Source organism: Capricornis sumatraensis, chromosome 14, assembly GCF_032405125.1.
Source record: "Capricornis sumatraensis isolate serow.1 chromosome 14, serow.2, whole genome shotgun sequence".
NCBI classification, from domain to species: domain Eukaryota; kingdom Metazoa; phylum Chordata; class Mammalia; order Artiodactyla; family Bovidae; genus Capricornis; species Capricornis sumatraensis.
In genome coordinates, this window is record NC_091082.1 from 80,499,182 (window position 1) to 80,524,246 (window position 25,065).

General features: G+C 38.0%; 1 protein-coding gene across 3 annotated transcripts in view; it reads right to left on the minus strand.

The window, feature by feature from the left end:
• Positions 1-25,065, minus strand: part of SYT14 (synaptotagmin 14) — a 136,452-nt gene that overhangs the window by 107,148 nt on the left and 4,239 nt on the right. For all 3 annotated transcript variants that reach the window (XM_068986224.1, XM_068986223.1, XM_068986222.1), the window contains exon 2: positions 22,262-22,477. In XM_068986224.1, coding sequence (XP_068842325.1) covers positions 22,262-22,477 — 216 coding nt within the window. The remainder of the gene's footprint in view (positions 1-22,261; positions 22,478-25,065) is intronic.

The window sequence follows — 25,065 nt, forward strand, 5'->3', positions numbered from 1 at the left end:
CCATTCATCTGCTGATGGACATCTAGGTTGTTTCCATGTCCTGGCTATTATAAACAGTGCTGCGATGAACATTGGGGTACATGTGTCTCTTTCAATTCTGGTTTCCTTGGTGTGTATGCCCAGCAGTGGGATTGCTGGGTCATAAGGTAGTTCTATTTGCAATTTTTTAAGGAATCTCCACACTATTATCCATAGTGGCTGTACTAGTTTGCATTCCCACCAACAGTGTATAATTTTATCCTTAGAATAAAAATGTCTGTGCAGGAAGATATCGTTGATATCAATACAAATAGATTCAGGAAGGATGAATCTATCATAATAGCTGGAGGAAGCACCCTGAGAAGTTCTGAAACTGAAACAAAAGATTTTTATGGTCTGGATTCACTAAAAGATTCTCAAGCAATAGAAAATTTCCACAAAAGGACAGATGCCAGCAATGGTTTAAATGGGGGAAAAACCAAGGTGAAATTTCTAAAGAATCTCAAAATTTAGTGAAATTTCATACGTAGCTTCAGATGGTAAAACACAAGAGTCGTTAGATACATTTCTATATAGTTAGCAACAGAAACCAACTAGAGCCACCATAAGCAAGGAATATAAACGTATATGAAAAAGGATATTTGTCGCACGATCCAAGAAATGATAGAAAAACTAAACCTTTAAAAACGGGCATGAACCAGGATCACTCTAGAGACCCAAGGGTGGAAGCTGATGCACCTTCTTTCTTTAGGATGCTCGATCAACCAGCCAGAGCCACAGTGGTAAGGTCATGAAATCCACCCGTAACTGCTGGGGCTCCACCCCTAGAAATCAGAGCTAGTCCTCAGAGAAGGGGGCACTGTTTCAAACTGAAATGCCAACACAAAAGGAGTATAATATTGTAAACAATTAAAAAAGGACACGCTCTATTGTCTACACTATTAAAAAGTACTTTGTCAATATTACCCTAATCAAAAATCTGGGCTAGGAGGCAGATTGATTATAGTATAGTATATAATAAATAAGCCTCACCCAAACAAGAGTCACTTGTTTCAAATACCATCTATAGTTATGATTCCCAAATTCATTGTTCCTAGTCTCAATCTTTCCTTGCAGTGTTCAGACACATACCATGAACTATCAAATTGGTATTTTAAGTGGTTTATCTCAAAGTTGCCTTCACGTGTCCACAAAATCCTTATTTCTAACCTAGTCTTTTTCATACTATCCTCACTGCTCAAACAAAAACCCAGGAGTCTATCCTAGATTTCTCACTTTCTGCCACCTCCATATTGAATCCAAGCTTTGTTGATCTTCACTCCAAAATATGTTTCAAATCTCCCTACTTCTATTTCTGCTGCTACTACTGCAGTTCAAGCAGCCATGATCTGCCCTTTGGGTCATAGTAACAGTCTCCCACCAATCCGCCTTATGCTTAAAAGAATAAAAAATCAAATATCCCTCTGTATGGTTAAGCTAATGAATATATGGCTAAGATCCTTTGTTTCACCATGCTTTTGGTTTTTAGGGTTACATGTTTTTAATTGAATTCTGCTTTAAAATTATGTAAAACAAGGCTTGCCAGAGAAGTCTAGTTTCCATCCCTATCTCCTCTGCCCCATTCCCTCCATTCATTCCTCCCTTCTTCTCAGGTAACTATTTGTTAAAGTTCTTGTTTTTCCTTCCATTATTTTAAAATGCAAGCAAATACAAACAGATTCTCCCTTTCTTCCATTAAAAGTAGTACACTACACACATTTTTCTGGACTTTGCTTTTTCCCCTCACTTAATACATGCTGCATATCTTTCAAGAGCAGTGTAAATATTTAGCATTCATATATCGCAAACACACATATACTTTTCCTAGGAAATAACTATTTGGTAAATTATTGTGCTTCGCCTGTTTTACTAGTAATCATATCATCATCAGTGCTGACATCAGCTCAAGGCTGACATTCACTAGTATACCAGTACAGCTTTGGTTTCCTCATTTGGAAACTTCCTTGAGGCTAGTTGGAGCCAGCAAGTAGATACCATAAGTTCCACCTTCTGGACACAATAGGGACTCTAGAGGATTGACTTAAGGCCTCTTATCTGGGTCCCTCAGGAGCCCTGGGCTGCCCTAGCCCCCACTAGCAGTGTTCCAGGCCCTATCCTGACATGTCTCCACAGACACCAGAGGAGGAGGGCACTGGCCCTCCAGCAAACAAATGCTCAACGTTCATCTGGTCTACTCGAGCTCCAGGTACCTGCTGTCTGTCTACCTTCCAACATGTAGCTCCTTGTAGTAATCGCAGTCCCTATAGAACCGACTCTGAAAGATTTAAAGACGGTGGAGGAGTAGATGGTAATGGAAGTCACTGCAGGCATCGTGTTGCTGTTGCAACACAAGCATTCCTGTAACGGGACAGAGACCAGGGTAGGCTGGCAATATGAGGCTGGTGAGATGCCCAGGACAGGGAAGTCCTGTCTAATATTCTGAGTTTAACAGACTCATTGAAGATCTAGCCAACACTGGCATAATAATATAAATTTCATTACTAAAAATGAAAGTTAATCCTTATTATCATTTGTCCAGTGATTGACGCTTGCTCCTTGGAAGAAATGCTATGGCCAACCTAGACAGCATATTAAAAAGCAGAGACATTACTTTGCCAACAAAGGTCCATCTAGTCAAAGCTATGGGTTTTCCAGTAGCCATGTGTGGAAGTGAGAGTAGGACTATAAAGAAATCTTAGCACTGAAGAATTGATACTTTTGAACTGTGGTGTTGGAGAACACTCTTGAGAGTCCCTTGGACTGCAAGGAGATCCAACCAGTCCATCGTAAAGGAAATCAGTCCTGACTATTCATTGGAAGGACTGATGTTGAAGCTGAAATGCCAATACTTTGGCCACCTGATGCGAAGAACTGACTCACTGGAAAAGATCTGGATGCTGGGAAAGATTGAGGGCAGGAGGAGAAGGGGAAGACAGAGGATGAGATGGTTGGATAGCATCTCTGACTCAATGGACATGAGTTTGAGTAAACTCTGGGAGCTGGTGATGGACAGGGAGTCCTGGTGTGCTGCAGTCCATGGGGTCGCAAAGGGTTGGACACGACTGAGAGACTGAATGAACTGAAGAGAAAGTTTCCAGTTATTAAGACTCAAGCCTACTAATGGCTACAAACTTAATGGGAAAAGAACTGGAAGAGCTTCAGATAGCTTCCACTATCAAATAATGGCTAAGAAAAGCATATCATTTAGCTGGTAAGAGCAGCAAACAGAAGATCATAGCAACAATTTCTAAAAGTTATTCTTAAAAACAATTAAATGAGTATAAAATTACTAGAATTATGATAGTTTTTCCGACAATTTATATTGCTTCAGTAATTAGATTTATAATAGATAAACTTTAATTTAGGTATAGAATAAGGGATTATACAAATTTTACTTACTCTCGATTTATATATTAGTTAATATTGTATCAGTTGTTAAATATTTTTAATATCACCACTTCTGAGTCACTACAACGCTCTCACTATAAGGCAGTTCATAATGAACCTCACCTTGAATTGTTTTTAGCACAATACAAAACATGAGCAGGCACAAATCACATCAGATGTCTTATTAAAAACATAAACACAGAATTAAAAAAACCTCCTCTGAACAGTACGATTCAAGTCAGTATCCTGAACAAACAGAGAATGTCAAAGAACATGGTAGAAAAGAAGTCAGATTTTAGGGATTATTAAGAGCAGCCTATCCATAAGGAAAAATAATAAACAGACTAAATGTCAGTAACTGGAAATTACTAAATAAGTATGGTACACCCATGTAATAATATATGCACAGCTAGCACAATTTATCTGCTTGGTGTTGTAGGAGTGTATGAAGAAATGCTATCTTTTTTAATGGAACAAAAGCAGATTACTACACTTCATGCAAAGTAGAAGCCATTTCGATTTAAAAAACATATGCAAAGAGAAATATCTGTAAAAGTCTATTTGAGAATATAAGCAATGGTTCTCTGATAGTGGGAATATGAATGATTATTCTATTTGTTCACCCGTAATTTCTGATTTTTCAATTTTCAACATATTACATATACAATAAAAAGAGCAATAAAGAACTTATTTATTAATAGGTATAAAATGATGAAAAAGACAGAGGTATTTCAGTGGAGATGGTCAGGACATCAGATCTGAGGACAGCTGACTGTATTTGAATTCTGGCTCCCTAACACAGTTGGTGTACAACTTCAGACTATTCTCCTCTACAAAATATGGACACTAAAGGCATCTGTCTCTCAGGGTTATTGCAGAAATTAAAAGAGATAATTTATGTAAGGTGTTCAGAATAGTGTTTTCTACATAATCATTCAATGTAGTCAAGCTAGTGGAATTTATGGAACTCTAATTAACCTTTTGTTAACAAAGTAAAAGCACAGATTTTCAGATTTCAAAAACATTTTAATCTATCATATTAAAAAAGCTGTTCACTATGAAATTTAAAAAGATTTAGTTTAGAAATATTTCCTTCATAGATCACTGATGCTTAATTAAATTTATACTTAAAGCAGCATTTCCAAGGTTACCAGTGACCAAAATCCCATAGTATGTTTTTTTCTTAACTGCTATGACAAAGCATAATGTCTTGGTTTAAATTGTAAAACTTTAATTTTTAAAAAACTTTAATGTAAAAGTGTAAAAATTTAATTTAAATTGTAAAAGAAAAGAATTTTCTTCATAACTATCTAGGCCGTAAATAACTACCATACTAATTCTCAAAATCCATATAAATTACCTTAGTTTTTGTTGATGAAATTACTGAACACCTCAGAGACTTAAATACAACCAAATTTTCTAAGAAAATCTTTATCCGTATGAATAGGTATCAAGCAAAAGGAAAGGGATATGCCAAAACATCAAAACACCTCTCAGCTTCTCAATGTAATTTTTGACTCATACATTAGAGACTTCAATGTAGTGTAATATTTTCTCAAAGGCAGCAAGTTTCCAAAGGATGGAGAGATTTTTCATCATTTTAAAGTAAAACAGAACCTCATATCATTTCACCAAAAACTGATAATTAAGTTGATACTTCCCTCTTTGAAACAGCTCAGTAATTATTCACCATGAATGGAGCTGGAGGAGTAACTACCTGTCACAATGTATGATTTGTGTAGTTAGAGGTCTAACTCAACTTCCACAGTCTACCCCAATGCCCAATAAAGCCTGCATTCGCTCGGGTCTCTTTTCCCTTTCCTTCTGAAATTTAGACCATGATTATTATCTGCTCAAATGAGGGGCAGACATGTCCTTCTGACATTATCACATAAACATGTGGCTCATGCTGTTGCTGTCATAACTGCCTTATTTTTTTTTCTCTCTTCATTCATTCATATTCTCTGTTGTGCTATAGCAGAAGTTTCTGTTACAGTTTCTGCTTTCAAAGAAAGGACTGTGAACAAGTTTAGAAACACGTAGATACATTTAGTGTAAATGTCTAGTCAAGTCTGTACTACACACAATGTACAGAATGAGACACATGGAAGAGCAAGCTGGGAACACAGTATAGGGAAGTTAATCCATCGCTAATTATCATCTTCATGAGAAAGCTTTTAAATAAGACAACACAACACTGATACATTCCTCGGTTCCACTATGCATTTATAACTATTTGCATTCTTTCTCGGTGATGGATTTTTAACTGAGCATTACAGAGTCAGAATCACCTCTAAAAAATGAAAGAAGGATATATGAGGAATTATCATCACAAATACCATAAATAAACAATTATGATTTCATGTTTTAAGGCTCTGATTAGGTTTTCCTTTTCACCTTTTCCCTGTTTAACTTCTTCTTGTTTTAGAAAGACAAGCAGTAATTCAGAAACTTCTAACCGTAAATACTCTTCCAGTGGTCCACAAAGTGTAAATTAATTTAGAATAATTAACTCTGGGATGTAGACACACCCTAAGAAAATTACTTAATGGTCTAATCAGATTACGTTAGGCATGAAGGGATAGGAGGAAAGGGGTATTTATTTATTTATTTATTGTGTGTGTTACAGCTCTATTTTATTTAGGAGATAGCAGGAGAATACATCCTCGAAGCGTGAGGGCATGCCAACCCAAAGACATGAAGAGAAGAGAGTGGGGAAGAGAGAGAGAGAGAGAGAGAGAGAGAGAGAGAGAGAGAGAGAGAGAGAGAGAGAGAGAGGGAGGGAGGGAGGGAGGGAGGGAGGGAGGGAGGGAGGGAGCGCACACATGCATGTGGGATAGGAAGAGAGAGAGAGAGCACGCTTTGGCTCTTCCTTTTATATGTTTTTGCCTCCACCTGGGCCTGCCCTATGCAAACTGGGTTTAGCCAGGAGTGCTGTTTCTTCTTCCTGAAGTCTTCACTCTGGTCCTCGGACCTTCCTTTGACCTTCCTTGTATTTTAGCCACCGCCATTTTGGAGTCCTTTTCCCTATTCTACCTATCTAACATTCCCCCCTCAAGAGATGGGAGGCCCAATTTTTTGGGAATAGGGGCGTTGAGGTCTTTCTGGCTACTTCCTGCTGAACTGGGGCAGCGAGGGGTATTGGGCCTCCCCCTCTTGCTAGTCAGCGGTGTCCATCTTAGGGTGTGATATATTTCGTGGTCGGCTGGAGTTTTCTATCTTTGTGGAAAGAAAAAGATAGACAGATAGATAACATGTGGCACTGCATGTTATAGCTTGTTGACCCGGCTCTTCTTTTTCCATCCAAGACAAAGCTGCTCCCATCGGTGTACCAGATTTCCTCAGGATTGGTCAGAGGATCTTCTGATTTAAAAATAGAAGACTCAGTAACTTGTCTAAAGAAGTTCAGAGTTTAATGAAGGAAGATTTTTATCTTATCCAGCTGTTCTATTAACTGATATTTCTTGATTTCCTTTTACTCACTGTTTACTCCTTTTCCCCCAAGGAAAAAGGTACATTATACCTTCAATGGTTCTAAGGTGAAACCATTTATGTACATTTAAAAACATACAGAAGTATACTTTCTATGAACAGCTTATACATATATGTAAAATACGAAAACAAAGACTGGAAGCATATATACCAAACTTATTAAGGGTGACCCTGAGAAAGGGTGAAGGGGTCAAGAAAAGGGAACATTTAGCTTTCACATTAAATTTTTTAAAATTATAGTTGATGTACAATATTGTGTTAGTTTCAGGTGTACAGCAAGTGGTTCAGTTAAATAGATATATATTTTTTTCAGAATCTTTTCCATTACAGGTTATTACAAGATACTGAACATAGTTCCCTCTGCCATACAGTAAATTCATAATTCTATATTAAGAAAATAGCTTGTATCTGTTAATCCGAAACTCCTAATTTATCCTCCCCCAGATGCTCTTTTTTCCCTTTGAAAACCATAAGTTTCCAAAGTTTGGAAACAAACCATAAGTCTGTTTTCCATCTGTCAGTCTCCTTCTGTGGTGAACGTTGATTCATTTGTATTATTTTTTAGATTCTACATGATATCTGTCTGTCTTACTTCAGTTAGTATGATATTCTCTAGATTCAGTCATGTTGCTACAAATGGCAATATTTCATTCTTTATTATGGCTAAGTAATATATCATTATATAAATCTTCTTAAGCCAGCTGTTGCCAGGTACTTGGGTTGTTTCCATGTCTTGGCTTGTCTTGTAAACAGCGCTGCTACGAACACTGGAGTGCATGTATCTCTCTGAATTAGAGGTTTTGTCTTTCCCAGATATATGCCCACGAGTGGGACTGCTGGATGATATGCTATCTCTATCTTTAGTTTTTAAAGGAATCTCTGTACTGTTTTCCATTAATGGCTGTATCAATTTACATTCCCACCAACAGTATAGCAGGGTTCTCTTTTCTCCATACCCTCTCCAGCATTTATCATTTGTAGACTTTTTGATGCTAGCCATCCTGACAGGTTTGAGTTGATATCTCCCTGTGGTTTAGATTTGCATTTCTCTAATAATTAACAACTCTGAGCATCTTTTCATGTGCCTGTTGGCCATCTGTATGTCTTCTGTGGAGAGAAGTCTATTTAGGTCTTCTGTCCATTTTTTGATTAGATTGTTTTTCTGATATGAAGTTGTATGAGCTGTTTATGTATTTTGGAAATTAAGACCTTGCTGGTTGTATCACTTGAAAATATTCTCTCCCATTCAGGGAGAAAATAAAAGCAAATGAAACAACTGACAAAGGTTTAATCTCCAAAATATACAAGTGGCTCACACAGCACAATACCAGAAAAACAAACAACCCAATCAAAAAGTAGGCAGAAGATCTAAACAGACATTTCTCCAAAGAAGACATACAGATGGCTAATAAGCACATGAAAAGATGCTCAGTGTTGCTCATTAATAGAGAAATGCAAATCAAAATTACAATGAGGTGTCACTTCACACCATTCAGAATGGCCATCATCAAAAACATCTACTAACAGTAAACGCTGGAGCAGGTGTGGAGAAAAGGGAACCCTTTCACACAGCGGGTGGGAATGTAAATTGACACAGTCACTACAGAGAACAGTATGGAGATTCCTTAAAAAATCAGGAACAAAACTACCATATGACCCACAATCCCACTACTGGGCATATACTTCAAGGAAATCATAATCGAAAAGGACACACACACCCCAATGTTCACTGCAGCACAAAATTTACAAAAGCTACAATATGGAAGCAACCTCAGTTCAGTTCAGCTCAGTCGTGTTTGACTCTTTGTGACCCCACGAACTGCAGCACACCAGGTCTCCCTGTCCATCACCAACTCCCAGAGTTTACCCAAACTCATGTTCACTGAGTCGGTCATGCCATCCAACCATCTCAGCCTCTGTCGTCCCCTTCTCCTCCTGCCCCTAATGGCTCCCAGCATCAGGGTTGTTTCCAGTGAGTCAACTCTTTGCATGAGGTGGCCCAAGTATTGGAGTTTCAGCCTCAGCATCAGTCCTTCCAATGAACACCCAGGACTGATCTCCTTTAGAATGGACTGGTTGGACCTCCTTGCAATCCAGCAGACTCTCAAGAGTCTTCTCCAACGCCACAGTTCAAAAGCATCAATTCTTCGGTGCTCAGCTTCCTTCACAGTCCAACTCTCACATCCATACATGACCACAGCCTTGACTAGACGGACCTTTGTTGGCAAAGTAATGTCTCTGCTTTAGATGTCCATTAAGAGATGAATGGATAAAAAAGTTGTGATATATATATACATATACATACATACAAGGGAATATTATTCAGCCATAAAAAGAATGCATTTGACTCGGTTCTAACGAGGTGGATGAACCTAGAGCCTATTATACAGACTGAACTAAGTCAGAAAGGGAAAAACAAATATCATGTGTTAACACATACCTAGAATCTAGATAGATGGTACTGATGATACTATTTGCAGGGCAGCAAAGAGATGCCTATGTAAAGAACAGGTGTGGACACAGAGGGGCGATGATTTTAGAGAGTAGCATGGAAACATATATATTACTGTATGTAAAACAGATAGCAAGTGGGAATTTGCTGTGTGACACAGGGAACCCAAACCTGGTGCTCTGTGACAACCTAGAGGGGTAGGAAGGGGTGGGAGGTGGGACGGAGGTTCAGGAGGAAGAGGACATACACATGCCTATGGCTGATTCATGTTGATGTACGGCAGAAACCATCACAATATTGTACAGTAATTATCCTCCAATTAAAAATAGAATAAAATTTAAAACAAGAAAACATTCTCTCCCATTCAATAGCTTGTCTTTTTGTTCATTTCCTTTGCTTTGCAAAAGCTTTTAAGTTTGATTAGGTCTTTTATTTTTGTTTATGTTTCTGTTGCCTTGGGAGGCTGATCTAAGAAAATATTGATACAATTTATGTCAGAGAATGTTTTCCTTCTGTTCTCTTCTAGTTTTATGGTATGGTGTCTTATAGTTAAATCTTTAAACAATTTTGAGTTTATTTTTGTAAATGGTGAGCGAGTGGTCTAATTTCATTGATTCAGAGGTGGCTGTCCAGCTTTCCCAACACACTTGCTGAAGAGTCTGTCTTTTCTCCGTTGTATATTCTCGTCTCCTTTGTTGTAGACCGACTGACCTCAGGTGCGTGGGTTTATTTCTGGGCTGTTTGTTCCACTGATGTATCTATCTGTTTTGTGCCATAATCATGCTGTTTTGATTACTGTAGCTTTGCAGTCTTGTCTGAAGTCTGAGAGCATTATGCTTCCAGCTTTTTTTTTCCCCCTGAGGACTGTTTTGGCAATTCTGGGTATTTGTGATTCCATATGAATTTTAAGATTATTTCTTCAAGTTGTGTGAAAAATGTTATGGGTGTTTTGATAGGGATCACATTAAATCTGCAGATTGCTTTGGGTAATATGACCATTTTAACAATATTAATTCTCCAATCTAAAAGTATGGGGTATCTTTCCATTCCTTTGAATCACCTTCAGTTTCCTTTATTAATGTTTTATAATTTCCAGTATACATATACATCTTTCATATCCTTGGTTAAGTTTACTCCTAAGTATTTTTTGTGACATAATTTTAAACAGAATTGGTTTTTTCATTTTCTTTTTTTATTACCATTTTCCTTGGTAGTATAAAGAAATGTAACAGATTTCTATATACTAATCTTGTATCCTGTTACCTTGCTGAATCCATTACGTCTAATACTTTTTTAATGAAGCCTATAGCTAAGTGTAGTCACTCAGTTCAGTTCAGTTCAGTCACTCAGTCGTGTCCGACTCTTTGCGACCCCATGAATTGCAGCACACCAAGCCTCACTTTGCGACCCCGTGGACTGTAGCCCACCAGGCTCCTCTGTCCATGGGATGCTCCAGGCAAGAATCCCGGAGTGGGTTGCCATTTCCTTCTCCAGGGGATCTTCCCGACCCAGGGATCCAACCTGGGTCTTCCTCGTCACAGGCAGATGCTTTACCCTCTGAGCCACTAGGGAAGCCCTAAGGTTCTCTATATGGAATATCATATCAAGTGCACACAATGGTAGTTTTATCTCCTCCCTTCCATTCTGGATACCTTCTACTTCTTTTTCTTGTCTGACTGCTGTTAGGATTCCCGATATTATGTTGAACAGAAGTGGCTGAGAGTGGGCATCTTGACTTGTTCCTGAATTCAGCAGGAAGGCTTGTGGCTTTTTCACCACTGACTATTATTTGGCTATTGGGTTTGTTGTAAATGGTTTTCAACGTGTTGAGGTGTTCCCTCTAAACTGATTTTGATAAGTGATTTTATCATGAATAGATGTTGAATTTTATCAAATGCTTTTTGTACATCTATGGGGATCATATATATGGCTTTTGTCTTTTCTTTGGTTAATGTGGTATATCATACTGATTTCTCTGCATATGTTGAATCATCCCTGCAACCCTCGAATGAATCCAACTTGATCATGGTGTATGATTCTTTTTATGTATTGTTGGATTTGGTTTGTCAATATTTTGTTGAGACTTTTTGCATCTATATTTATCAAAGATAATGACCTATAACTTTCTTTTTTGTTTTGTCTGTCTGGTTTTGATATCAGGGTGATGGTGGCTTCACAGAATGAATTTGGAAATGTTCCCTTCTCTCCAGTCTTTTAGAATACTTTGAGAAGCATAGGTATAAGTTCTCATTTGTATGTTTCATAGAATTCTACAGTGAAGTCATCTGATCCTGGACTTTTGTTTGCAGGAAGTTTTTTTTTTTTTTTAATCACAGATTCTGTATCACTTTTAGTGATTGGTCTGTTGAAATTATGCTTCTTCTTGACTCAGTCTTGGTAGATTGTATGTTTCTAGAAACTTGTCCTTTTCTTCTAAGTTGTCTAGTTATTAATAGCTGGCATATAACTGCTCATATGACTTTTTGTATTTCTGTGGTATTGGTTGTTATTTTTTCCCTTTCATTTCTTATTTTTTTGGTCTGCTCTTTTTTCTTCTTGGTGAGCCTAGGTCGAGGCTTATTATTTTTATCTTTTAAAAAAGCCATCTCTTCCTTTTATTTATGTTTTCTACTGTTTCTTTAAACTTCTATTTTATTTCTTCTCTAATATTCTGTTATTTCTTTCCTTCTGCTGACATTGGGGTTTTGTGTTCTTATTTTTCTAATTCTTTTAGGTGGTACATCAGTGGTTTGAGATCTTTCTTCTTTCTTGAGGAAGGCTTACATCACTATGAACTTCCCTCTGAGAACTGCTATTGCTCTATCCCAACCTGTATTATCATTACTGCTTGCCTTGAGGTATCTTCTGAAGGCCATGCCTTGCTATTCATCAACTGACGCTGGGCTCCAAGGTTCAGCCAAGATCACATCCCAGGCCCTCGGGGCTGTCTTCACACAGCTAGATGGAGTCCACTCCCAGGGATAAACACACGAGTTTCAGTGCCTAGCCACTGCGCGTACTAGCAGCACCCACCTCCCTACCCACCACCCAGTGCAGGGTTCCAGACAGGAGGTACCATGAGGCGGCAGCACTAGTGTCTCTCCACCTTAATCAAGCTGAATTTTTAAAAGCAAGACGTATTCACATGTTAGTATATAAATTTTTTTAAAGTACAGCCATAAAAAACTTCTGGAAAAAATAACGCTAAAGTACAAATGCTTGTTGATTCTGGGCAGTATGAACATTAGTGAAGGACATTAACTTCTTTGTATTTATTGTTTTAGTTCCTACCAGTCCATCAGAAGGAAAGGTGTAGCTCTTTATTAGTTGACTAGTTTATTATTCTATCAGGGATGCCCAGTTTAATAGCAGCTGCCTTCTCACCGTTTCAAGAACTGTAAGTATCACAGTAGTAGAGATACCGTTATTACTGCTGAGATTGTTACAAAGACTTATGATATTAGATAGGGCTTCGTAAATCTCCTATCATATACTCTAAAGCAAAGGTCTACAGCCAAGATTTCTGCCGAACATTAAAAAAAAACCCACCACCTAAGATATGACACTTCACGCTCCCTGCAGAGAACCTTATGCTCTTGCTGTGGTTTGCTTAATACAAACGTGTCTGGAGGTGACAGGAGCCTAGTTCTAGATTCCTGTCTGCTAGATAATTGAAATATTTCACATAGGAGCCAATTCCTAAAATCTCTCCCCTTACCTAAGTGAGTTTTCACAATAGTCTGTCATGACTATTGTTTCACAGTATCTCAAAAAAAAAAAAAAAAAAAAAAAAAAAACCAGCTCTGACCTTTTTGAAATAAGCCTAACAGGTAAAGTAACAAGTCACTAGTATTTCCTCAAACTTTCTGTACCAGGTTCCAAGGATACGAAGTCTGCATACAAGCAACTTGCAGAAAGGCTAAATACAGGAGGCATAATATGCTTCATATCTGAGTTTGAGGCCAAACCCCAGGTATTTCCCACTTGTAGGGTTCTTTATTTGCCTATGAGTCCAAAGTCTTCATGAAATGTTCTTGGAACAATGAGATAGCAATCTCAGAAGATAAAAGTTCCTTCATTCTTGTATAGGTAGGAGAGTAGCTGATACAGTACATTATGGTGGTCAAGCCAATGTCCTCTGAACCAGCTGAGCCTGGATTTGGGCTCCAGCTCTTACAGTCATGGAAAACTGGGCATATTAATGTACCTCTGTAGATGCTGTTTTATTTTCAGAATTGATGAATTAAATATATAAAAAGTAATAAAACCAAAAGATTTCTGTGAAGATAAATTCTATACAAAGACTTCAGCAGTGCCTAAAAGAAGAATTGATGCTTTTGAACTGTGGTGTTGGAGAAAACTCTTTGAGAGTCCCTTGGACTGCAAAGGGATCCAACCAGTCCATTCTGAAGGAGATCAGCCCTGAGATTTCTTTGGAAGGAATGATGCTAAAGCTGAAACTCCAGTACTTTGGCCACCTCATGCGAAGAGTTGACTCATTGGAAAAGACTCTGATGCTGGGAGGGACTGGGGGCAGGAGGAGAAGGGGATGAAAGAGGATGAGATGGCTTGATGGCATCACTGACTCGATGGACATGAGTCTGAGTGAACTCCAGGAGTTGGTGATGGACAGGGAGGCCTGGCATGCTGTGTTTCATGGGGTCGCAAAGAGCTGGACACGACTAAGCGACTGAACTGAACTGAACTGAAAAGAAAATAAACATATATTCCACTGTAGCCACATTAATAAATATTCCTCTGGCTTGAGGGCTCCTTCATGACATGCCCTTCCCACTATGCTGTCCTCCAAATTTCCACTAATACTCTAAAACAAGTGAGGGTTTTTTCTCCTGGGCTCCAGAGTTGACAGCCATGTTGGGCTTAGTCTTCAGAAGTAGCTTCAAATTTTCCATTTCCTTAAAGAGATTACCTCACAAACAGACTTGCCTCTCTGATTAGGGTTGGTTTCCCAGGAGATGTACCTTGTTGGTAAGCTTAAACTCAGGGAAAATACAGATGTTCTAGTCAGTTTAAACCACCCACTACTGCTCTTAGAAATAACATTATTGTCAATCCATTTGTGACTGTATGTAATGCTCCCTAAATGCAGGTGAGATTGAGTTCCTATAGGCATTGCTAACGCCTGTAAACCTGTAAATTAAACTTGTAAATTAAAGTGTCAGGTCCCAATTTAATCTTGTCAGATTGCCATTAGCATTATTCCTCCACTTTCCAGATATGCCTCAGCCTCTCAATGGACAGAGCCTGCATTCAATTTATAATTATCTCTTATTAACTCATGTGACTGAGTAGTTCTTTTAAAAGACACCGACCTATTCTCTGGTTACAAACGCCTAGAGCCTCAGTTTTGCAGCTAATGAACTGTACGATCTTAGTAAAGTTGCACGTGTCTGGGTGTCAGTTTTGTAATCAATCTATTAAGGGTATCTTTAATGTCTATGTTTTAATTTCCATCATTCCACTACAAACAAGTATCTCAGACAAAAAATAAAACTATGAAGGATCCATATAGATCTAGATCCATTCAACACAGCAATCCTACCAACTTACTTGAAGATTGGAAGTGTAGAAAAACAGCTGTTTAGGACCACTGCATATGGTTGCGTAGTCTGTACACTGCAAAAAAGCACCTGGCTGAGGTGGGTTTGCTTAAGTACAACGTGACCTTGGTCTGCCATATCTTACACCTGGAGGAAGGAATGCCTTTTTCTTCTAACACAGGTGGTATCTGCTTCACTGAACTATATTCTCTTGGTGTACTGTCTGCTCAAAGGCAGTGCTGCTTTCTAATTCATCCACCCGGCAGGCCATACCTTTAACTAAGTTGCACAAAGACATCTCATCCCATAGGTGAGATGCGGTTTGCAAAAGTAGCGTAATAAAAGAATTCTTCACTACTGGTAACAATTGACCTCATCACATAAAAAAGATCTCCAAAACACGAAAATGTAGGAAAAGTCTTCAAGGTCAGTTTCTCCTCAAACTGGTCATATTTAGAGTACAGATACATATATACATACACACACCTACACAATAAAGAATTCTTCAGAGGATAAATTTTCATGAATAAAAACCTGAAGTCAAGGAAGATGTTTAACAAAAATGTAAATAAACCATGTAATATATATCACTTGTACCATGTTAAGATACTAAAAATGTTTTTGTCAAAAGCATGTGAAAAATACAAAATTTTTTTGTACTTACCTTCTTCACACAGAAATTGTGAAAATCAGTAGAACAATCTTTATAAAGAACTTAAAATGCACTTAAAGAAAATATAAACAAAAAATTTATTACTATTAAGTACTAAATTATCTTAAAAGTAACATTTAAATAAAGGGAATAAGAGTGCACTTCCCCGGTGGCTCAGCGATAAAAAATCTGCCTGCAATGCAGGAGACGCAGGTTTGATCCCTGGGTGGGGAAGATCCCCCACAGAAGGAAAACACAGCCCACTCTAGTATTCTTGCCCGGGAAATCCCATAGACAGAGGAGCCTGCTGGGCTACAGTCCATGGGGTCAGAAAAGAGTCAGACATGACTTAGCAACTGAACAACATTCTTAAGAAAACATCAAAGTCAACAGCACGGAGCTTGTGAAGCAGCCATAAGAAAGAGAGTGGCAAGTGTGTGTGTGTGTGGGTCTGTGTGTGTGTGTGTATGGGTCTGTGTGTGTGTGGGTCTGTGTGTGTGTGTGTGTGTGTGGGTCTGTGTGTCTGTGTATGGGTTACATGTACCCTAAGACATAAGTCATACTGGAAATTATTTTATTTTTAAATATCATTTAAAATTAGTTCACCAAAAAAAAATCATATGATTTTTAATATAGCTATGCCATAATATGTAAATATAGCTTGATAATCTCTATGGTAAATTAAGAACAAAAAGCTATAAGTAACAAAAAGACATTCTAACAATTTTATACTGCTTTTTCTTTATATAAAATCTAATAAGGTGTCTCATATAAAAACGGTAAGTACTAAATAGCATGAATAGAATTTCAACGGTTGTGCTATCTTACCAACTTAAACAAGATATCACAACCTACTATTTAACTCTTAAACCTTTTTAAATTAAGAGGATTATCAGAAAATCTTAAGTTTAAGAACATAGTAAAATAAAACTGTGAACAAAGGAAATCTGATAAATTATTTTAATGTTCATTTTTTCCAAAAAAATTTCTTAGAGATATTATCCCCTTTTGTATTCCAAAAAATGGAAGATGAACATGGCCACCTAGAGGAGAAAACACGATCAACAAATACAGGCTGTCATATTTTCTTACTCTTTCTGCAGTATCTGTATTTCAGATTTATAATATGCACAAACTTCCCTAAAGGACCCCACTGAAGAGATTAATTATAAACAAAAAAGACAGGGAGGACTCTGAAGCAGCAGTGATAACCCATCAGAAGCTAAAGCATCATTCGTTCTGTAGTGAGCTTGACAAACGTAGTCTTTCTAACTTACTGTGTGACCTAGGTTAGGTTAAACGTTACTTATTTGACCTAAAATCTCCTCTCACTTCTGTAAAATGGAAATAATCTTATCACAATGTGTTGCAATGAAGACTAAATGTGACAAGGGGTACAGAAACTAACAGTGTCAGGCACACAGGAGGAGCTCAGTGAATGGAGGTTCTCCCTGCCTGGTCAGAAAGTCCTCCTGCCCTGTCTCTCCTAATCCCTGCCCGGCCCTCTCTGACCCCCTCTACTCTTACAGATACTTCCAGTATTGGCTATTTCATAGCTTCTCTACTGGAATTATTCAGAGTTGAGAAATGGGGTAATGGTTCCTTACCAGCCCTGATGAGGTAACAGTTCAGTTCAGTTCAGTTCAGTTGCTCAGTCGTGTCCAACTCTTTGCGACCCCAAGAACTGCAGCACACCAGGCCTCCCTGTCCCATCACCATCTCCCGGAGTTCACTCAGACTCATGTCCATCGAGTCCGTGATGCCATCCAGCCATCGCATCCTCTGTCGTCCCCTTCTCCTCTGGCCCCCCAATCCCTCCCAGTATCAGAGTCTTTTCCAATGAGTCAACTCTTCGCATGAGGTGGCCAAAGTACTGGAGTTTCAGCTTTAGCATCATTCCTTCCAAAGAAATCCCAGGGTTGATCTCCTTCATAATGGACTGGTTGGATCTCCTTGCAGTCCAAGGGACTCTCAGGAGTCTTCTCCAACACCACAGTTCAAAAGCATCAATTCTTCGGCACTCAGCCTTCTTCACAGTCCAACTCTCACATCCATACATGACCATAGGCAAAACCATAGCCTTGACTAGACGGACCTTAGTTGGCAAAGTAATGTCTCTGCTTTTGAATATGCTATCTAGGTTGGTCATAACTTTTCTTCCAAGGAGTAACAGTATGTCATGTAAAAATGCACATTAAAAAATATCTTCCCTTCTACCTTGTAATTCCCTTTAGTCACCTCAACCCACAGCAGTCAAGTCTGATCTGCATAAACATGCAGAATAGTATGCAGATAAAGGGTCAGATCAGTAATGAGACGCATAACCTATTCAGCTGATCTCTTTACTTGTATCCCAGGAAAATGAATAAATCCTACAAGAGAACGGTACTCAGCGGTCCTCTTAGGTGACCGACCATGAAGTGAGCAGTATTTCTCCTGAGTCAGCTATGAAGAGGTACAACCAGCTGGCAGAGACCTAGATGGGTATCAGAAGCAACCCCCCCCCCCCATTATGAATACATACCAGAGGAAGGTTACTGTTCTGGGGTTGGACACAGAAGGTGAACCCCTTCAACTACCTCTTTTTCTTGATAAAGGAGGAAAAAGTAAAATGAAAATGCAGGTAGCAAATGAGCACTCTTCAACTTACTGTCTCCTAACCACCTTCAGTCTCACTTATGAGTCTACACTTCTCAAACGTACACTGAGACTTACTGATCAACTGCTAATGGACATAGGAGCTAGTCTGCGCTCTCATCCCCACTCTCTCTGCAGTGTGGCATCCAAAACTCTCCTTCTGTGGCTGACGAAATACAACGTTCTAGTGATTCTCCATTTTATCGGTTACTTACTCTTCTCTGTTTAAGTGACACCCTTAATTCTGTTAATGAAAGGAAATGACTTTCTTTTCTCTCCATACATTCTCCCTCATCAGTTTAATTACTTCCCTTGGCTTCTACTGGCTAAGTATATATGATCTGGCAAAGCTTCTCCCAAACTCATTCATGATTTTAAGATCCACAACCATTTCCAACTGCTTAAATATTGTGCCTTACCATATACATGAAACCACTCTTATCTCCCACCCCTCTCCCACCTTCCAAGTAAGAAACATCCCTCTCTGGATTTCTTATTTATATTAATGACCTCAGCATTTTCCTTGTCATACTTGCTGGAAACTAGGATCATTTTTGACACTTCTTCCTTCATTCTAAAGTTCCAACACATTTAGTTTCTAAATCCAGTAAACGGTGCCTCTATAAGATCTCTCCCATCCTCTTATATTCCTACTGCCATTATTATAATTCAGATTTTTACCATTTCCCACATAGATGATTCCAAAGGCCTCCTTAATTGGTGAGTTTTTCCTATAGTCTTCCTGTTGTAAACTACTCTTTTCAAAGCACATCCCTGGTTGTGGTCCCTTGGTGAAAAACTTTCAGTGAGTTCTTGCTGGCTAACCAATGAAATCCAGACTTCTCAGAAAGTCACTCCAGGATTTAGACATTATCTGTCTTTCCACTTTATTTTACACATATATAAACATATATATATATATATACACACACACACACCTATGTTAGAGTTAAGAAGAGCCTTTTCTCTGTTTCTGAAATAGTCCCTAGATTTCACTACTTTGTACTGTGGCGTTTATGAACTTCCTTCTAAGATACCTCTACTTATTCTTTTCACCAACTTTCTACCCATTTTTCAAAGCTGAGCCCTAACGCCATTTCCACAGAAGCTCTCTCACACTTCCCCAGTGGATAGTATTTCGCTCCCTTCCTTAAAACCTTTTAGCATTTTATATGTATTTCTGCATCTTTAGCCTGTGGGCATGTTCAGAATTTAACTATCACTTGAAATTGCTGTTCTCTAAAATCCAGAGCTCTGAAATGTCCCTTTCTAATCAAGTTTTCCTGTTCGTTTCCTTTCTTCACTGAATCTACTTTGGACTCATAGCAATCTCTGATTTTTCAATTAGCAATAATCTATGATACAAAAAACTATCTTCTTAGTTGATCGCTATCTTACGGTCATCTCTCCATCCTAAACCCCAGTGCCAGCATTTTAACAATAAGGATATCCATCTCCACCTGGATATTCCACAGACCCCTGAAATACAGCATGACTGAAACCAGACTATCTCCTCCCACAAACCTACTTCTCTATGCTTTCTAAACTCATTAAACAGTCTTTCCTTACACACAGCATGCAGTCATTCGCCAGGATATACTGAGAAGTCCCTCAATGTCTTCTTGAGAAGTCCCTCGAATTCTTTGTCCCTCAATCAACATTGCTAATAGGATCTCATGGCTGTTTATCGCATCTGTCCTTCTGTCTTGAGCAGTTCCTACCTCCAATTCATCTTCTGTTACAGTATTTAAGCACTAACCTAAAAGTGCCACACTAGCCAGTTTAAAAACTTTCTAGGGCTCCATATTTCCTGGAAGACAACATCCAAACTCCTGAGCATGGCATTCAGGCCCATTACTGCACCTTCTCCAAGCACAGATCCTAGATAAAGCCTCGGAAACACAGTGCCTTCTGCTTTCCTCCAATCACTGTTCTGTGTGACTGAACAGCCCCCCTCAAGTCTAGCTCACCCACCCCATGCAGCTCCCCCGTCCCCACCTCCCAAAGCCTCAGTCGCCTCCTCCTCTGTATTTCTGCACGACGCTATTCTTGTAATTAACAGACTTCTTACCACACAACGTGACACGTGTACTCACAGGTCCTCCTCCGCCAGTCTGGGGGCTCTTTAAAACAAGCTTGCTTTGATTAATCTTTTATATAATTTTTTATAAAATGCTTTTATTTACATCCACAGGATCTAGTATGGCACATAAAAAGCGTTCAACAAATGCTTATGAAATAAGTAAATCTCATTTCAGAATGCCTAAAATCAAGCTATCCTGGATGTTTTACCAAATGATTTAGGGTAGAAATGGTAGAAAGGTACGAGTCCTAAATACACAGGTGACGTTGAAATGAGAGGTGATTCCAGAGGGAAGGGCAGGAACGGAAGGGCCACTGTGGTTACGCTTCTCTCTCTTCCGCTTTCCCCAAACTGCTGAGCCATTGGAGAGTGACAGGACTAGTAGGAAGAAGCAATCAAACCAGCCCAGAAGCGTAGGGTGAGAAGGGATGAGTAGAGCAAAAAAGCCTAAACTGAAGCTGCAAAACAGAAAACGACTAGAGTCCCATATTACACACTCATAGCTTGCTTGTGGCTGCTCACTCTCATCACCATCACTGTTTCCTCAACCACAGCTATGACTACCATTTACTGATCACTTACCAATCAGGCATCAGACACTGTGCTAAGAACACCACACACGACATTTAAGGTCCATGACAACCCTATCAGCAAGTTATTATTCACACTGAGAGACAAGGAAACAAACCTACTAACTGTTAGCTACACTGCTCAAGGGTTCACAGCTTGGTGAGTCACAAGGTCAGAATATGCACAAGGATCAGGCTTTAAGATCCATTCTTTCTGTTCTACTATTCATGAGCCACGATTTATATAAGCTGGGGACTGGCTTTGTCATTTTTGCATTATTTAGTTATCACTATAAACAATATCTTATTTTCTCTAGTGTTAAGTAAGGTATTTTTGAGGGTAGAGTCCATGTCTAATATTTTTTATTTCTTCCCGAACATCTCATAATGAGCTTTCTATATTTATTTTCTTACTGTACCTATGTACTAGCAGAAATAAAAGGGAGGTATATATGCCAATCTTTAGTTAGCATTAAGCCAAATACAAAAGTAAATGATTTAGCTCTTTTGACAACTGTATGTGCCAGGGTAAGGCATCCATAGTAACAGGTCCCAAAACACAAGCCACAGCTATAAAATTAAGGTTAGTTTGCATCTGATTTGATAATAAAGGTGCTATTTAAAATACATTGCTCTTTTCTTCATATCTGGACATATATATAATAATTACTAGGAGTAGAGACACACTGTATCAAGTACATGAACAACTTACTTAAATGTGGAAGGAAAAATGCTGTAAGCAATAGCAAAGCTTTTGCCATTGCCTTCTCCATTTCTCTTTTAGAAAGATAAAAAAATGTGTGAGAGTGGACTTGTATCCTCTATGTAGGTTAAGTTCAAATGTCAGTGTCCTCAAGTGAGGCAAAAATCAGTTAGAGACAAAATAATCCTTGAAAACTCCTTAAATTCCCCTTAAAACCTAGTACAATACAGTACAGGCACTCCATAAATTTATCTCAGTTTTTCCTCTACATGGAACAGATCATCATTTCTTCTGCTACGTGCTGCATGAAGTGTCTGGCTCATGCTAGGGCCCATACTGAATGAAAACGCATTCATTTACACATGGCAATCATAGTCAATACTGTGAGATATCAGTTCCTATAACAGGTATTTAGGAAACGATTCCATCTGAGACAAGAGCATATTCCCATTTCCCATTTCATGATTGCTAGACATATGTTCATTGTGAAAGAACACTATTTCAATTATTGGTGTTTTGGTTTGGGATGTTTTGGTTTTGGCTTGAGCTCAAAGATTTGAATTTGAATAAACTGCAGTCCCAGAAATGCGACTAGACTATTCATGCTCTCATTTACTGTGCAGCCACAGATGCCCAGAGTTGTAGAAACAAATAACTAAATACTATAGCGTATCATCTAAAAAAATTAAATAATTAAACTATCTTACCTTCATCTATTGATGCTTCACTACTGTATCCATCATACTCTGCAGAAAGAGGACTATATTTCTGTCTCGTTTCCCAAGTATAGCTCTTTTGTCTAGAATCTGCCAGTGGTAGTCTGGAATTGTGTGTTCTGGATAAGGCCTCATGGTATTTACCCAGAGCTTCATCTTCACTTTCAGAGGATGAACCATGCTCATCTTTGTCCATGTAGGAATTATCTATTTGGAATGACAAGGAGAGCAGATCAAAATTTAATGCTATAACATAATGGCAAATTTGCTATAGTCATATATATGTTATATATTATATATGTGTCATATATATTCATATACACACAAATATATATACACACACACAATCTGAATTTTCCACTTTAGAAAAATATTTTTTCATCTAAGAAGCCCAAGTTTTGGATTTTTATGTTTTACTAGAATAAACTGACTTGCATATTTGAATTATATAAATAATGTTAGTCACAGGGATTTTCCAACCACGATACAGATAAACAGAATAATAGGGCTTGCCATCTTCCACAATTTTTTTTAAAGCATTAGTAGCACACCAAGAAGTTTAAGTATTGCTAATACATACGGATCTGACTGAAATTATTCATGTAACAAGAGACATTAGTGGTCATCATCTTAGCCAAAATTTTCATAGCTGATACTGCTTAGTGCTAGAAGCAGAACAAAGAGACAGACAGACATACACTACTGACTGAAATATAAATGATTCAACTTTCTAGATAGCAATCTGGCAAGACATATCAAAGTTTCCAATTTGTATAGTCTTTGATTCATTTATAAGAATTAACCAATTCCATTTCTAAGAATTCAGCCTAAAAAAATAATTAACAGATGGGCAGTGATATGTATTTAATGAACTGTGTTTAACAGCAAAAGAAAACAAAAATGCACGCTAAATGTCCAACGCTGGGCCTTGGTTAAGTAAATTATGATACATCTGTGCAATGATACACTATGCAATCATTAAAAACGAGGAGGTGAACTTAGAAGTGCTCACAGGGAAAGAATGCCTACCATATAATGTTAAGAGAAATAAAATAGAAGTTATCGTCTCATTTAAAAAAACAGAGTAACACACATACACACATCTACATGCAATGTATACACACATCCATGCAGTATAAGTTTACAGATACATACAAAAATATCTGGAAGCATATATATCAAACTTAACACATCATCTGTAAAAGACAGACTTCCTAGGGAAACTTTACTTACATATACTCAAATTTCAAATTACATTTCCAGAAGACAAACTGGTCAATTAATTTTATATTCTTTTAAAAAGCACTAGTTATTATTAATATCATTTACTTAAAAAGTAAAGATTTTGAAACTGCATCACGTTGAGATTTAGACAAGATGTAATCTTCTCAGAATTCTAAAACAACCCCAGAAGGATGAAAAGACCACAGCAGTCAGAAGTTATTAGTTCAGTCTAGACATTTCTCTCATTATACTCAGCTAAAATCATCTGCACTACAGGAATCAAAGTTTAAAATTCAAGTGGAGAGACAAAGAACGAGAATAAGATATGGGATATAAATTCAATATTTAGAGTTAGAAACATGGTAGCCTCAGGGTCACTAGTCCAAGTCCCACTTTTAATTCAGTAAAATAAAACTATCAAAGGGTAAAACCATAACCAATGTTATATTCTGCACTGACAACACTTAGTCACCAGCCACATGCAGTTATTTCAATTAAGTAGAAATAATAAAATTTAAAACTTAGTTCTCCAGTGCTACTAGCCACATTCCAAGTGCTCAAGAGCTGTGTGTGGACAGTGGTTACTGTATGGAGCCATAAAGATGTGCAGAACTCTTCCATCACTGCAGAAAGTTCTATTAGACAGGACTGCGATGACGGCAGATCTACTCTAGAACCTAGGCATTCTGACTCCCAGGTTTTAGCACTGCGTGGATTCTAAGGGAGCAGGAGAGCTCTGAGGAGGGTAGCAAGAAATTTACTACTATAAGATATTACCTGAAGTAGGCCCTGCATTCAGAAAGGGAAAAGGAAACCCGTCTTCCTCTTATTATATCTTATAAGCTCTGTCAGAACCTAGGACTCAGGTATTAATACTAGCAATATTACAGTTCAGCAATATGAAGGGACAATCCATATGGGTCAAATGATTTTCACAATGATGTTTAAATCATAATATGTTTCAGTTTGGAGGTGGTGGTTCAGTTGCTAAGTCGTGTCTGACTCTTGCAACCCCATGGACTGTAGCACACCAGGCTCCTCTGTCTACAGGATTTTCAGTTTAGTACTCATTAAAATCTAGAATATTGAGAGATATGTGATTCCTTTAGGTAGTAGCATGCTTCTTAATTAAAACAAATCAAAATTTTAAATTCTGCACTACTATCTGTGAAGTACTTATTAACAGCATCCATTCTGTTATTTTATGAATAAGATAATATGTAAACTATTTTACTTAATTTTATTTCTTTTGATTTTTATTACTTCAGGTAATAAGGCTACCAAAATTAAATAAAGGCTACTGAAAAAAAAAAAAAAAAAAAACACTGAATCTGACATTTCAAACAACTGCTAGGAGGATAAACTTCAAAACACATATATTTCCAAAATTTTACATTCCTTTTTAATTGGCTCATCCATCTTGGATCAGCCTCTATTATATCATTTAAAAATCACTCAGACAACTGATAAACAGCAGCTTCCCATCACACAGAAAGTCTTGCAGCAGAAATGAAATGGCCTTCTGCATTTCTAGTGCTACTCAGTTTTTTGTTATTTTATGAGAATGTAAA